This window comes from Microtus ochrogaster, chromosome 4 (assembly GCF_000317375.1).
Source record: "Microtus ochrogaster isolate Prairie Vole_2 chromosome 4, MicOch1.0, whole genome shotgun sequence".
NCBI lineage: Eukaryota > Metazoa > Chordata > Mammalia > Rodentia > Cricetidae > Microtus > Microtus ochrogaster.
In genome coordinates, this window is record NC_022011.1 from 45155521 (window position 1) to 45171080 (window position 15560).

General features: G+C 56.2%; 1 protein-coding gene across 1 annotated transcript in view; it reads left to right on the forward strand.

Moving 5' to 3' along the window:
- Positions 1–13927, forward strand: part of Fibcd1 (fibrinogen C domain containing 1) — a 33313-nt gene extending 19386 nt beyond the window's left edge. The window contains exons 5-7 of the mRNA XM_005346094.2: positions 5524–5620; positions 9946–10125; positions 10542–13927. Coding sequence (XP_005346151.1) covers positions 5524–5620; positions 9946–10125; positions 10542–10801 — 537 coding nt within the window. The 3' untranslated portion in view covers positions 10802–13927. The remainder of the gene's footprint in view (positions 1–5523; positions 5621–9945; positions 10126–10541) is intronic.
- The last annotated feature ends 1633 nt before the right edge of the window (positions 13928–15560 follow it).

Here is a 15560-nt window from a genome sequence, read left to right on the forward strand (position 1 = left end):
AGGTGTGCAGGCTGAGTTGCTCATCCACCAGGGCCACAGGAGATCTCCACAGGGAGTGCCCTGCCATCTTCGATCTCTGACCACCTCAAACTTCAAAGGTCACACACATTCCCCGTTGGTCTCGCCAACTGCTAGATGGGAGAACCCCCCCCCCCGTGACTGTGGTATGAGACCCATGCCATCTGTTGGATACTTAGGATACCAGCTCCTTGTCCTCGGTACTGTTGCAGGCATGGAAAGGGCCAGGGTTATTCTGGAGCCTCCACCAGGCCCAGGCTTGTAGAGAGGGAGGCTGAGGAGGCACAGCCATGTTGATGTGGACCCTCTGGCTCTGCTGAGCCTCTCAGAGCAGTCCACTGCATCGGGTGTAGCTGCTGATTCTGCTTTGAAATCACCCGGCACCGTCTGCAGGACCATGTGGACCACATGCCTCCTTGGCAGAGCCCCCGGGTGGTACTTCCAAGCTGTGCCAGTGGCGGTAGGAGGCCGGGTTTTAAGAATCCGAACCAAGAAAACACGCGCTGTCTGCCTTCCCACTCATGGCACCGGCCCAGGAGGCCCCGGCGTAGGTGAGTGTTTCTCTGTTGCCTTCCAGCAGGAAGCCCAGTGAAGCCCAGGAGCTGGGCCAACACCCAGTGCAGGCCCAGAGCTGATCAATAACTACTTTGCTTCTGGCCTTGGCTTCCTCGGCCTCTGTCTACCTGGGAGGCCTGGGGCCGAAGGAGTGGGACACTCCAGGCCCGTGGCTGGCATCCTCCTGCCCAGCTGATCCTCGTTTTCTAATATAAGCCCACATCCTGTCGCTGATACTAAACTCCAGCTGATTTCCAGAGCTCTAAAGGCACAGCTGCGGTCTGCCCTGGGCCTCAGAGCCTGACGAAGCACTCCCGCGTGCCTGGCACCTGGTATTGTTCACCTGGCTAGCCTGAGCCACATGGACCTCTGGGCATTTGTCAGGCTATGTACTGAGCAGCAGTGGGTGTCAGCGTGAGTTCGGGGACACTCAGCCACTCGATATTCGACCTGTGGCTTGCATGGCCCTTGGCAGAACCCAGGAACTTGACGGCAACGGTTCTTAAACTGTGGGCCTGGATCCATTGGCAGGTGGCGAAATCAATTTCCTGGGGTTGCGATCAACGCTACTTTTTTAAATCGAATAGAGTGGAACCGAAGAGGGCACAGTGGGAACCGGCTCAGCCGACCTATTCCCCCGCAGCCTTGGCGTCCAATGTAAACTGTGCGTCTGGGTGTGGGGGTGGGAAGTGGACATCTGAGCCCTGACCCGAAGATCTCAAAGTTCCATCTCCAAAGTCATGGCGGAGGGGGCCCCTCAAGAGGTGGGTCACAGTGTATATCTCAGCCCAACTGCAATGCCCAAGTTGGCAAGTGCTAGGGTTTCTTTGTTTATGTGCACGCATGTTCATGTGTGTGCAAGCACATGTGGAGGCTAGAGAACAATGTTTGATGCTCTGTGCTCTTTTTTTTTTTTTGAGATAGGGTTTTTTTTTTGATTTATTTATTATGTGTACAGCCTTCCATGTGTGCCCGCATACCAGAAGGGGGCGCCAGGTCTCATTATAGATGGCTGTGAGCCACCATGTGGTTGCTGGGAATTGAACTCAGGACCTCTGGAAGAGCAGTCAGTGCTCTTAACCACTGAGCCATCTCTCCAGCCCCTTGAGATAGGATTTTGCCATGTAGTTGTGGCTAGCCTTGAACTCACAGAGTTCCTGCCTCTGTGCTGGGATTAAAGGTGTGTGCTACCATGCCCAGGTTTTTTTTTTTTTTGGTTTTTCGAGACAGGGTTTCTCTGTGGTTTTGGAGCCTGTCCTGAACTAGCTCTTGTAGACCAGGCTGGTCTCGAACTCACAGAGATCCACCTGCCTCTGCCTCCCAAGTGCTGGGATTAAAGGCATGCGCCACCAACGCCCGGCTCCGTGCCCAGTTTTTAATTTGAGACCTTGTCATCAAGCTTGCCAAGTAGGGAAGATTAGCCATTCAGCCCCAGGGATCCACTCTCTCTCCTCCCCAGCCTGTGCCCTCACACTTGCCTTGGCTTTGTGTATATATGTGCACATACAAGTGCATAGTGTGTTCACACGGATTTGTGGGTGTGCATGCCAATGCTTGTGATGCTGAGACCCTCGGGGACACTGAATGTCTCCCTCTGTTGCCTCCCATGTTATTGCTTCAAGACAAGGCCTCTCACTGATCCAGAAACTTGTTTCTCTGAGGCTGGCTGGCCATTAAGCTCCTGGGATCCCATCTCCGTCCTCCAGTGCAGCCACTAAAGGTGCAGAGAGCCAAACGTAGTTTCCTACATGGGTGCTAGGGATTTGAACTCAAGCCCTATGCTTACAAGGCCAGCAACTCTAAACTGATCTATCTCCCCAGGTCTACCCTGGTTTCTACAGGGTCAAATTTAACAATCTAATGAGAATGTTGGCCTATTTATTTATTTATTTATTTATTTATTAAAATTTTTGAGACAGGGTTTCGCTGTAGCTATCGATCCTGTCCTGCACCTAGCTCTTATAGACCAGGCTGGCCTCAAACTCACAGAGATCCACCAGCCTCTGCCTCACGAGTGCTGGGATTAAAGGCGTGTGCCACTACCACCCGGCTACTGTTGGCCGTTCTTAATTTCGGTGCCCCTTTGCTGGGTAGAAAATTAGCAAGCGACCTTGGTGGGCCCAGGGTGTATGTGTCTGCCTCAGGTGACCGTTCAGGTGGAGTCCACGGTGCAGTGGGGACAGTGTGGTGGCCGACAGCTCAGACATTGGTAGGACAGTGGCTGAGGACGTGAGCTGCTACCTTGCCACTATCCCCGCTTCCGCCTTCCATAACAAACAGAACACAGAGGAAAACACAGACCCTGTCCGTGCTGGAGGAGGAGTCTAGCGAACAGCAGGTGCCATGGAGGGAAGTGATGGTCTCAGCACCATCTGGTCTGATGGCCTGGACGCTCCTTTCTGTGCCCTTTAGGGTTAGGAAAAGGCAGGATCAGGAACTTGGGACTGTTGTCCTTGCAGAGTATCTGAAGAGGAGGCTGGGACCGGCCCCCAGCTCTGAGCTCCTTGGGGATGGGGTGTGGAACTGGGAGGCTCCATCCAGAAACCTCAGTGGTTCCTCTGCCTTTCAGGAGGGGCTCAGCTGTCCTCACTGCAACCTGCAGCCTGAGCTGGGCCCAGCTGCCTGTGAGAGGTGCTCTTTCCTCTCTGGCCTTCCTCTCTGACATCCCTCTCCACACCAGGCCTCCCTGTTTGGTCTCCACTAGGGTTTCATTCCCTGGTGTGTCAGGGGAAACTGGAAGTCTGGCACCCCACTTCTCATTTCACTCTAGGCAAGGTGTCCTTTGTGGAGGTCCTGGGATGCTGTGAACTACGGGGCAGGCCAGTGTGAGGGCCAGGACTCTGCCCTGTAGGAGCTGCATGTTTCTGTGCAGACCTATTCTTCCTCTGCTCTGTGTCCTGCGTATGGTGGTCGAGAGTGCCCTGCACACCAGCCTGTCTGCGTTTTCCTACCCCAAGGTCCCTGAGGGCAGAGTCTGGACCCTGTGCTGTGGACTTTGTTTCCCCAGAGTCTGACTGGGTCTGGACGTGTAGCAGCAAGCACACACAGGAGAGCTGGGGAGGAGATGTGCGGGGCTGGCACTGGGCAGAGAGATCAGGGTAGGACAGAGGGTAGCAAAGCGGACTGTGGCCAGGTCTACCCGGCTCATGTTTGCCCAGCTAGCTGTGACGGCACACCTACTGTGCCTCTATCCACACCCTTGGGTCCTCACAGCCCATGCATGGTCTTTCACGGATGACAAAACAGGTTTAGAGAGGCAAAGGATTTGCTATCAGAGGCTGTGCAGCAGCCGCGTTCTGGTGTCTAGACCCTCAACTGAGTCCCCAGGGTGGGGGCCTTAGGGCCTCCAGTAGGAGGTGAGCCTTCCAGGGGCTTCCAGCCTGCGGCTCCCGCTGATCTCCTCCTCCTCCAACAGAAGCAGGTTCAGTCCGCCTGCCGCCTTCGCCTTCCAGAGGGCCTAAGCTTCTGCCAGGATTAAGCCTTTCAAAGGGCGCGTGCTCAGGGTCCCAATGTGCGGGCCGTCAATACGGCTCTCCACACGGCTCAGATCTCCCCAGCCTTATCGAACTTCCTTCCATCCAGCGGGTCCCTCCTGAGGACTTCAAATTTCAGGACCAGGTCGGGGCAGTAGGAAAAAAGTGTCATCTTTCCCCCAGCCCGTGACGTCAGAGCTGCCCAACTGCCTGTGACTGACGGGTCTCTGGGGACCCGGTGCATCTCGCGAGCAGACGCCGCTGCTCCGCCCGGGCACCCGGGCGGTTCCGAGCTGCCGGAACCGGGCTGCTTAGTAATGAAAGTAGCAGCCAGAGCTCTGACATCAGACGCAGACACAGATGGAGGCAAGTGGGCGCTGCCTCTGCAAATGAGCAGGAAAAGGCTTGTTAAACAGAAAGGCGGCGTGGGCCCGGCGGCCCCGGAACGGGACTGTCAGCGATCGTGTAAATACTCGTCAGCTAGGCCGGGACCAGCACCGTCCTTATTTCAAGGCAATTTAACCAATGGGACTCCACACTCCCAAATGGAGAATGTTATTAAAAAGAACAGAGGCGGCTCTGGCGGCTCGGCGGCTGGTTGGTACCCGAGTCACACCCGAAGCCTGTTTTGGGATTCTGGGCCTCCTTTGAGTAGTGGCTTGGATTCAGGGGTCCCAGGCCACACCCCTTGGTGATTTGGTCTCTACACAGGAGTGTGAGAGGTGGGAATCTGGGGGCCAAGTATAAGGTGAGGGTTGCTTAAAAACTTGAGAATGGACTGATTCTGGTAGTGTGTGCCTAGCATTTGAGAGGCTGAGGCAGGAGGATTGCTATGGGCTGCACAGTGAGTTCCATAGCAATGGATAGATGAATACAAAGTGAGACCCTGTCTCAAAAAATAAAGCAGACACCACCACCTATAAAAACCGCAACCAAGCATACTCCCCCTCCCCTTGTCTAACTTTCTTTTTCTCTTTTAGTTGAGACAGCATTTCGTGAAGCCCAAGTTGACCTTGGATTTTTAGCATAGCCACAGACGACTTTGAACTTCTGCTCTTTCTGCCTCTGCCTGCTACGGCTGTGCCACCATGCCTGGCGTAGGCAGAGACAAACCCCAGAGCTCATGCGAACATTTTACCAGCTGAGCCACAGCCGGAGCCCCTGCCCTCATCCCACAGCAGAAGGGGGGCTGGGCCTGGGAGCTGAGGCGCCCCCCTGCCTGCCCTGCCATGGTGACCCCTTGCAGGGACATTCCAGGGAGCTGTGGTGGGTCAGTCAGGCCTGCCTCTGGCTAACACAGGCTCCTGAGATCCTGATCTGCTCCACGTCCCAGAGCCAGGAGCTGTTAAGGGAAGTGGAAGGCCTGGTCCCCACCCACGTGCTCTACCTGTGGGCAGCCTGTGGGAAAGGGCGGGAACCTAGGGGCCGTGGGTCCTGAGGCAGTGGCTCCCGTGCTTACCTTCCCTTCCCCTTGCAGGTGTTTCAGCGCCGGGAGGACGGCTCTGTGAATTTCTTCCGAGGCTGGGAAGCATACCGGGAGGGCTTTGGCAAGCTCACGGGGGAGCACTGGCTGGGTAAGTGTCCCCACGCTGGGCACATTCCATGCTCTGCCTGCTCCTTGCCTTTCTGTAAATGGATCCCATCCCAGTCTCGGGAGGTTCAAGAGATCAAAACCATGAGAATAGAGCCAGCTAACTGAAGAATATTATACAAGTGGGTCCTGCAGACAGGAGCTGTTAAATATGACGGGGACAGTTGGGTGGAGTGGCCCTAACACCCAGGAGGCAGGAGGACCCCAATTCCAGGCCTGTGCTGGCCTTAACCTTCAAGACCAGCGAGAAAAATAAAAATAACACCTACACATGATGACTCATGTTTGTAATCCCAGCACTAGAGAGGCTGAGGCAGGAGGATTGCTACAAGTTTAAGTCCAACCTGGTGTGCATAGGATTTTCAGGCTAAATGGTGCAACATATTAAGACCCTGTCTCAAAAACAATAGTAATAAAAAAAACCAATAGGCCAGGGAGATAAGGCAGCAGATAAATTACTTGGCCACAAGCCTGAGAACTGTTGTCCAGTCCCCAGGACGTTCCTGTGGAAGAAGAGGGCTGGTTTCCACAAATCGTCCTTTGATCTCCAAGTGCACGCTGAAGTGCAAACTAAACACGTGGGAATCAGAAATGGGGAAGACAGAAGAGGCAGACAGATGGAGGATGCCTAGGCTCCCTAGTCCCCCAGAGACCCTTTGTCTGAAGCAAGAAGCCTTGACCTCTCTGGGGACTATCTAGCGGCTCCCTCAGCCCTTGGTGCGTGCAGGGGCCCCATCTCGGGTGTTAGGAGGGCTGGGGCTAACCAAGGCATTGGCCTGCCCTCAGAGTCAGCAGTAGTCATGTTGGGGATGCTGAGTGTGCCACCCCCAGAAAGTGGCCAATCCACTCAGCACTTTCAACTCCATACACCCCCTGAGGGGCCGAGATCCTGTGCAGAGGTTTCCCCATGGGAAAGGCAGGACCCATGGCAGGGTGGAGGAACACGGGTGCCCATAAGTCAGTAGCATGCTGACCCACAGCATCGGTTAAGTCCGTGTTCCTTAACCAGGGCTCTAGAAGGGCAGGACCCGCCCCATCCTGGTGACAGATGGGGACTCTCTGTGAGAAGAGGGCACACACCATTTAGATCATGGTCGGAGTTTACTGAGAGCTCATGCCACACATGGGTCCCTGGGGCCTCACACCAGCTAGGAGAGCGGTTCTCTTCCCATCATCCCCTTCTACAGTCGATGAACCTGAGGTTCAAGAGGTGGGGCCACAGTCCCACTGGATAAGCTGGGTATGAGGAGCCCAGGCAGGCTCCAGGGGAAGTCTGGCATGCTCTGATGATATTGTAGAAGGGACCGTGAACACGGTCGGGTAGGAAACTCCTCCTCACCCACCCCAAGGAAAGGAAAAAGCAGTGGCAGCCAGTTAGAGGCCTTGTTCCCTCTTCCCGCCCATAAGCTTGGATCAGGGTTGGCGCCTCACTGCTCACTGGCATCTTAATTGAAATCTATCAGCAGCTGCAGAAGGTGGGGGAGGAAGCATTTAAGCAAGGCTTTGATTAGCTCTGCAGACGAGGCGCCCTGACAAGAATGTCAACTGGGAGGGCTCCAGCCTCCCCATGGCCTCACCTCTGCTTCTCTGCCCCTCGGTCACCTTCTCACTGGGGGCTTCCCCTGTTCCTATTGACTTACGGTTGCTCTTTATATACCGTGGCTATGGATACACACCACAATTCGCTCCCATTAATTTACCTCTTAGCTTTTCCCCCACTATTGTTTATTTCCTGAAGTTTTAATTTTTGTGTGTGTATGTGGAGTGGGTGTATGAATACAGGTAGATGTGTATGTTTGTATGAGTGTGTATGTGTGTGTGTGCACACGTGTGCGAGATGAACCTCAGGTGTCATACCTCAGGCACTACTTACCATGTTTTTAAATCTCATTTCTTTGTTCTGTTTTGTATTTTAATTTAATTTTGTTTGTTGCGATTTATTGTGTGTGTATATGTGTACACTCACATGTGGGTGCCACGGTGCGTGTGGAGGTCGGGTGATAACTTATGGGAGTCAGCTCTCCACTGTGTCAAGGGATTGAACTCGGTTGCCATGCTTGGCAACCAGCACCTCTACCCACGGAGGCATCTAGTCAGCCCCTTTGTGTGTATGTGTGGTGTGTGTGTGTGTGTGTGTGTGTGTGTGTGTGTGGTGTGTCTTAGATTCAGCTCTTTGAGCCTTGGGGTGACCGTGTGTTACTGGTATTGGGTCCTCTGTCACTCTGGGGGACAACTGGGCTGCCTCAGCTCCCAATTCATTTGCGTTACTGTGTGCACAGGGAATCAGAGACACGGCAGGCAGAAATCCCAGGTCATGGAGAGCTGGAGCTTCCTGAAGTAAGACAGGAGGCTGAGGAAGGGAGGGAGAGAGCACTAAGAGAGACCAATCTCAGAGGCCCTGCCCACTGCTAGCAGCTTGTCCAGCAGCCCCAGCAGGCACTAGAGAGCGGTGTCCAGAGTCCAGTACTGTTAACCCCAGCTGTGGCATACGGACTGCAGGTCTCTGAGCCCTGGTGACCATGTAGTGATGGGAAAGGACATCTCTCAGCACCCTTGGGAAATGCAGTCTCTCCTGGCTGGGCCTGAAGAAAAGAGTCTGGGCCCTTCTGCCTGGGTTCAGATCCCAGCTCTGCTGCTCACCAGCTGTGTGATCTGGCTGGGGGACTCCACCTCTCCGAGCCTTCCTTCTCTGTCCAATACAATAGGGAATCATTTTGCCTGCCTTGCCGCGTCCTTCCCCGCACCAGCCAGTTCTGGGCAGCATGCAGTGGGCTTAGTCACTGGCCATGCTGAGGTTCTGTAATTAAGCCTGTTCTGATGGTGCCTGATTGATCACTATGCAGGAGGTTCTTAGAATGGTGCCAGCTTCCGGGTGGGGACTGTTGTCACTGCCCCCTGCTGCCTGCGCATCTATCCATCAGCCCCTCTTGCACACAACAGGTGTGCAAGCCGTGCCCAGAGAGAGAGAGAGAGTGGCTTGCCTGGACGCCACCGGCTCTGGGATAGCAACTCAGGCAGGGAGGCAGGATGTGGTGGGATTGCCTGCTCTTGCAGCTCCCAATCCTTGCATCCTGCAGGTCTCTGGGCTGAACAGAGTCAGCAGCTCTGAGCGGGGTAAAGGGGGCACAGGGACCCTGTGATGGGCTATAGGTTGCCTGGCAAGGAGACAAGGCTGAGCCGAGAAGGGTTCACAAAACTGCGCACACAGTAACCCAAATACCGGCCCATGGGGAGGGGCCGATGGATCGCCTTAGGCACCGCGAACCTGTGAGGTTTAATTAAATGCCCCCCTAATCAAGAGCTGATGGGGAAGGCAGGGAAGTGCCCAGTTTGTGGGAGACCCTGCATGACCCAAGGGCCAGCGGGCAGGGAAATGGGAGGGAGAACTAGAGGCAGGGAGGAAGGGGAGGAGGCTGTGCAGAACCAGGACCTGGGGAGAGCAGAGCAAGCAGGCACTGCCTTCGCTCTGTGAACTGAGAAATACCTATTGAGCGCGGGCCACACCAGGTCCCACTGTGCCTACCGGGGTCGCAGCAACCGATGACTGCAGAGTTGTGTTTAGGGAACCAAACTGGCAGGGAAATTCACAAGGAACCAGCTAGAACCAGAATGATGAATGGGAGAAGAGGGTGCCTGGATCAGTATGGTAGGCCAGCCACCTTCCTATGGCTGCAGGGGATGGTGGCAGGGTCATGAGGGACAGTAGAGAAACAGCACGTGCAAAGGCACAGAGGCCAGGTTCGGGTGAGGGTGCCACCACCCCTGTCTGAGCTTCAAATTCTGGCCAGCTCTCTATCTGTTGTCACCTCTACAACTGGGGGACAGTGGAGATGGCTCGGACACTAAAGAAGACCTGAATTTGGATCCCCAAACCCATATAAAACTAGGTGCAGTGGCATGTACCTGTAATCCTCGCTCTGAGGAGGCAGAGACGGGCAGGAGGCCCTGGAGCTCTCTGTCCAGGCAGCCAAGCTGCGTCCGTGAGCTCCAGCTCCAGTGAGAGACCCTGTCTGGAACATAAGGTGGAGCGGGACAGAGGACACCTGGCATTGACATACGCGCGTGAGACACCAACACACACCGCATCGGAGAGCGCATCCCGCCATAAAGTGAACACAGAAAACCAGGCGTGACAACTAAGTCTCCTGCTTCTGCCAAAATCACGCCTGTAGGGAAAAGGGAGTGGCCCAGAGTGCAGAGCGCACTTGGCAGCTGTCCTGATCATAGGCGCCCAGCTCCGTTTGCGTGGGAGGGGCATCTCCTGCATCCCTTGACTTGCTCCATCTTTCTCCCCCTCCCCCTCCTCAGGGCTCAAGCGGATCCATGCCCTGACCACACAAGCAGCCTATGAGCTTCATGTGGACCTAGAAGACTTTGACAATGGCACTGCCTATGCCCACTATGGGAGCTTTGGCGTGGGCTTGTTCTCTGTGGACCCTGAGGAGGATGGGTACCCACTCACGGTGGCCGACTATTCAGGCACTGCAGGTGAGGCTCACAGTGCAGCAGGGAGAGGTGGCCTGCTGGGCCTTTGCCCTCTGGGGTCGGGATCTAGACTGCAAGTCCTATCGGGACTTCACCCCGCAGCCCTATGGAGCCTGGGTTAGTTCCCACATTTCCACATTTCACAGAGCAATGAGCTGAGTCCGGAGCTGGAGCCAGGGGATTCCTGGGGCTGGATTCTGTGGGGCCGTTAGGTTGTAGATGAGACCCCTGGGCTGGCTTTCCTCAGAAGGAATGGAGCGTCAGAGAGCTGGGGGGAGGGTAGAGGGAGCCTGGACATGGGGACGGCCGGAAGGCACGCATGTGGCAGGGGAGCTGCCTGGGTACATATGAGCACCCAAGCTTGCACGGCGGGTGGACGGTGCTCTGGGGCCTGTGTCACCTCTGTGGGTACCGTGCAGGTGACTCCCTTCTCAAGCACAGCGGCATGAGGTTCACCACCAAGGACCGGGACAGCGACCACTCGGAGAACAACTGTGCTGCCTTCTACCGAGGGGCCTGGTGGTACCGCAACTGCCACACATCCAACCTCAACGGCCAGTACCTGCGTGGTGCTCACGCCTCCTACGCCGACGGTGTCGAGTGGTCCTCCTGGACTGGTTGGCAGTATTCGCTCAAGTTCTCAGAGATGAAGATCCGGCCGGTCCGAGAGGAACGCTAGGCTGGCAGCCTGTCCAGCCCTGGTGTCCTCTGGTTATGTCCGGTCCCCGCACATCTCACCCCATGCCCGCTCCATGCCCGCCATTGCAAGAGCATTCTCTGCCCTCCTGTGCATGGCTGACCTGCTCTTCATTAGGACCTTAGGGCCAGCCCTGACACCCCAGAGCCAGGGGCACTCCTTCACACCAGGCCTCTATCAGCTAACATGATCTCCCTTCTTTCAGTGGGACTGGCACTTGGCAACCCCAAAATTCCACCTGCCCAACTTTGGCCCTCGTGCTGTGCCTGCTGCCTCCTGGCAGGGCAGCACCCCCTCTCCGCCCACTTTCCCTGGTTTCGTGAGAACATCAAGAGCAGGGGTCAACCAGCGTTCCAGACCCCTTCAGCAGACCCAAGTGGAAGGCTCAGGCCTTGTGATGTCTGCCTGCCCTAGCCCCACTCCCTCTGGGCCTGGAGACCCCACCTCTTATCAGACACCCTGAATAGCTGGGGCTGAACATTGCTTGGTTTTGTCTTGTGCACAATTGGCCTTGGGCACAGTTGTCTACAAAGTTCAAGTCCTAAGACCGAGGCCAGCCCTATAGGCCATCCTTCCCTGGGCCTCTGCAGACCTGAGAGGTTTCTATCCTGGCTGCTTTCAAAGCTCATCTGCTTTTTCCGCACTGAGACGAGGTCTATCCGGCCCCCTGCATGACAGCCATGGCTTCTGTCCCACTTTGCCTGCCTCTGGGGCAAGGGCAGGACTGACCCAAGCCAATGAGAGCCTCTTGGGGTGGGACTATGCTAGACTCTTATGCTCTGCTAACTTCCCTGGACTGCCTCCAGTATCCTCCCAGAAGCCCGGGGAAGCGAGCAAACCCGGGACTCAACAGGGCCTAAGGCTGCCATCTCTGCAGAGAGGCTGCCCCCTGCTGGTGATGATGGGTACTGCCATTAGGGCCTAATGGGGCAGGAGACTAGAGCCAACAAGCAGGTTGAACACCTGGACCTGCACCCCACTACTGCCCCCTACAGGTGATCTCCCAGGAAGGCAGGCTGCAGCCCCAGCATTGCTTGGCAGCTGAGCAGCTTCCACGTTCTGTGGGAAGCTTTGAAAAGGCTGGAAGGTAGGATGGCAATGGTGACCCTCCTCTGGCAGGAGAACGGGACACCGGCAGGCAGGCAAGCAGGCAGGCAGGCAGGGACCCTTCCCTTCCACCAGACTTGGAGCAAAGCCTGAATCCCACTGCTCAGTCCCTCATGTTGGGCCTTGGGTCTTCTGTGAGGGTCAAAGCCATCTTAGGTACTGGACAAGGACAGTTATTGCTTACTTGGTCCCCAGCTGGTGACAAGAAACGTGGGTCCAGCCCAGAGTTAGCCAGAGTTCTGACAGGACAAGGGACGCACAGGGAAGTCCCTTGTCGTTCCCTCTCTGTTCCGGCATTGAGTCTCATCACAGAGGTGGGGCCTGGCAGACACTACCCACCACCGAGGCCGGTGCTGATGCTGCCGCTGCTGCCAGTGCCGCTGTCATCGCTGCTCAGAAGTGCTGAGCACTTTCTGATGTGTCATCAAACAAACTCCCGCGAGTGTGATGTTAACGGACTCACAGATGTGAGCATGCAAAGGAGGCATGGGTTCCTGGCCAGGGCTGGGCTGCAGAACACAGGAGCTGAAGTCCATCCCGACGGGGGCAGCTGGTGACATGCATCCCTGTCTGGTCACACTGGAGACAGTAACCCTTCAGAGCCCGACCACTGCCCCGGGGATGTCAGGCTCTCCCCCAGGCCAGGCGGGTACTTGAGGGGGTGTGGCTTTGCCAAATTGTCTAAGTGGGCATAAAGCCCCTCAGAGTGGGAGAGGCCAGGCCAACAGGCCTGCCTTCACCTTCCTAGTGTACACCCCCCAAAGGCAGATGAGATCGCTGTCCCAGACACCAGGCCACAGCCTCCATCCCTGGTTTGAGTTCACCGGTCTGATGTCTGTGCAAGATGGCTGTCACCCGTGATCAGAGTGCCCACAGGAAGCAGGAATGCTGGGAAAACTTTTGGGGGACAAGTGAAGTCCACCGAGACACGATATCACCAGGCTGTGGTCACTGACACACTAGATAATGGTTTGACAATGGAATTGTCAAATTGACCCGAGTGAGTCCCATGATGTCATTTGGCCAAGCCACACTGCTTTCCTTCTGGGGCAGGGTCTTGGCAACATGGCTGTCTCAACTGCAAACCATCAAAACTTCTTTCCAAGCCTAAGCTGACTCCGTGGATTCCACTGAAGGCCTCAAACCGGCTACACCCGTGTCATGCCAATGACACTTAGCCAGCATGCCGCGAGTGGACAGCGCCTTGTCTCCCCCCCCCCCCCCCAAAGCCTGGGCTGGTGGAAGATCAGGTTAGAGCCGTGTGCCTCTCCTGTGATATCAGTGGCTCATGTGAGTGGGGACTAGTGTTTGCTGGTAGAAGTAGCATCATCGATGCCCATTGCTTCCCTGTCCCCTCATCCTTGTCACCTCTTGGTTTTGCACGGGAGTCTGTGGCCATGGTTACCACAGGTCCTTTCCCCAAGGAGCACTCCTGGGAGAGAATAGGGCCTTGGATGACCAGAAAGTCTGTGAGCAACAGTGTGACCTTCCAGCTCCAATCAAGATGGCTGGCCCTGAGGCAGGAGATGTGGACAAGGGGCAAGAGCAATGACCACGGCTGACCTAATCCCGTGCTATGATTTGAGAGGAGTAACATGCTGGCAGAAGACTCGTGGAGCCCAGAACTGTGCTAAACAACACGGAACCAATGGTCTGGGGGCCTCCGAGAACCTCCGTTTCTTCATCTGCCTTTGGGGAAGGCTCTCCGGCCCTGTGGTGGCCCCACCACTGCAGAGATCCATCAGTCCAGAGGCCTGGGGTCAGGCTGCTGTGGAACTGGGGTGGGGGAGGGGTCCAACCTGAGTCTAGCTGTGATGAGCAGGGCAGGTGTTCAAGTCGGTGGGCGCAGTGGGGCCCTGGGGCTGGGGTGGAGCTCTGAGGGTCAGAGCAACACTCCATGGGCAAATGGAGCGGGGCCGATGCTACTTGGGGTGATGTGCACTTGGTGTCTTGTGTGTCCCTGTCTGCAATAAAGTCTTGTGGTGAGCCAGCTCCAGCAGTCACCTCTAGTCCTGTCCCACTCAGTGTCGCAACAGAGCCAGGCAGACACTCAGTGTTCTCAGGCCACTCTGTCTGGCTTACCAGGTGTGTGTGTGCTCTCAGTGGCTAGGCAGAGACAGCCAAGCCTGGGGTGCAGGCGAGGGTAAAGCCTGCCGTCTACCCAGCAGGGCTGTCTGGAAGTCTGGGTCGCTGGTGTCGCTGGTGTCGCTGTGGTGGTGAACAGCCCCTACAGGGGATGGGTCCCGGGGCTCTGAGGAGCTGGCCCTCCAAGAAACTAATTATTGCTCAGCTCAACTCGATGCTTCAACTTGAGGCCCGCCCAGGTTATTTCATGAAAGGCAGTGCTGAGTGCCAATGCTGGAGGAGCTGCTTGGTGAAGGAAGACACCAGCAGGGGACAGTCGGACATCCTCACTCCTGCACTGTGGGGGCGTCCTGAGTCCAGGTCCACCAGACCCTCATCGTCCTGTCCACTCGGCGCTCACTTCAGGTCACGGGGCCGGAGGACAGAGATGGGGTTGCCTGAGGAAAGGACACAGAAACCCATGGTGGTTGTCTCCGTGTGGAGACACAGCACCCAGGTGGGGGCCTTGCCCTTCTAGCCTGCTCCCTGACACTGTTAGGCCACTGTCGTGATGTTTCCCTCAGCTGGACCACTCTGGCTGTGGCTCCAAGAACCATCTGGATAGGTCTTACTAACCCAGTCATGGGCCTTTCGAAAGCTATCTAGGAGCTTGGGGACACACCACCACCAAGATACAGTACTGAGGGGAGAGATCTCCCGGGGGGCCTTGTGGTGGTGAACGCCTGTGGGGAGGGCATCCTGCTGGTCATGCCATCCTCAGGACTTAGTGGGTCCACATGACCTTCACGACATGACGACTGAGTGACATCATCAATCTCAGAGGGTCACGGCTGCCTGAGATGGGAGCTGGATGGACTTTCAGGCTGGGTCCTGTTCGGGGAGGGAATCGTGTAGCTAAGTTCAGATGAAGCCGAGAGCCTGGGGCTGGCTCAGTGCCTGCAGGGCACAGCCAAGACTGGCTGTGGTGAATGTGCCCTCTCAATCCAGTCCCAGCCCTCACTCCATGTGCAAGGACAGGTCAGGGTGTAAGCGATCTCAGATGGGCAGGATCGGAGCTCTGTGCCCTTAGGACCATCACCCAGGGAGCCCTCAGGGCCATCACCCAGGGAGCCTTAGAACTTTTTGGAAAACTGCTTCCTGTTCTACTTAGCCTCTGATCTTGGTGAGGCCCATGCTGCGTTCTGCCTGAGGGCACCATCTGCACCCTCAGCTCCAGCCTCTGACCTTGGTGAGGCCCTTGCTGCCAGAGGGCACCGCACGCACCCTCAGCTCCAGCCTCCACATTGCCCTGGATTTCGGCTGCTGGCAGAGTCCATGATGGCAGACCGCGGCTGAAGAAACTGGGCCTCCAATTATCAGAGACCAATGTTGGCAGGAGCCCAGAAGTGGGCCTAGAAAGTACCCCGGGAGTCTGGCCAGCCCTCCCAGCCAAGACTTTGACTAAATCAAACTTCTGAGCTGGCTTCCTGGCCTGAGGCACAGCATAACATGGGGGAACCCAGTCTGAGCTGAGGAACAGATTGGCCGCCAGGGGTCCTGTCTGGAAAGG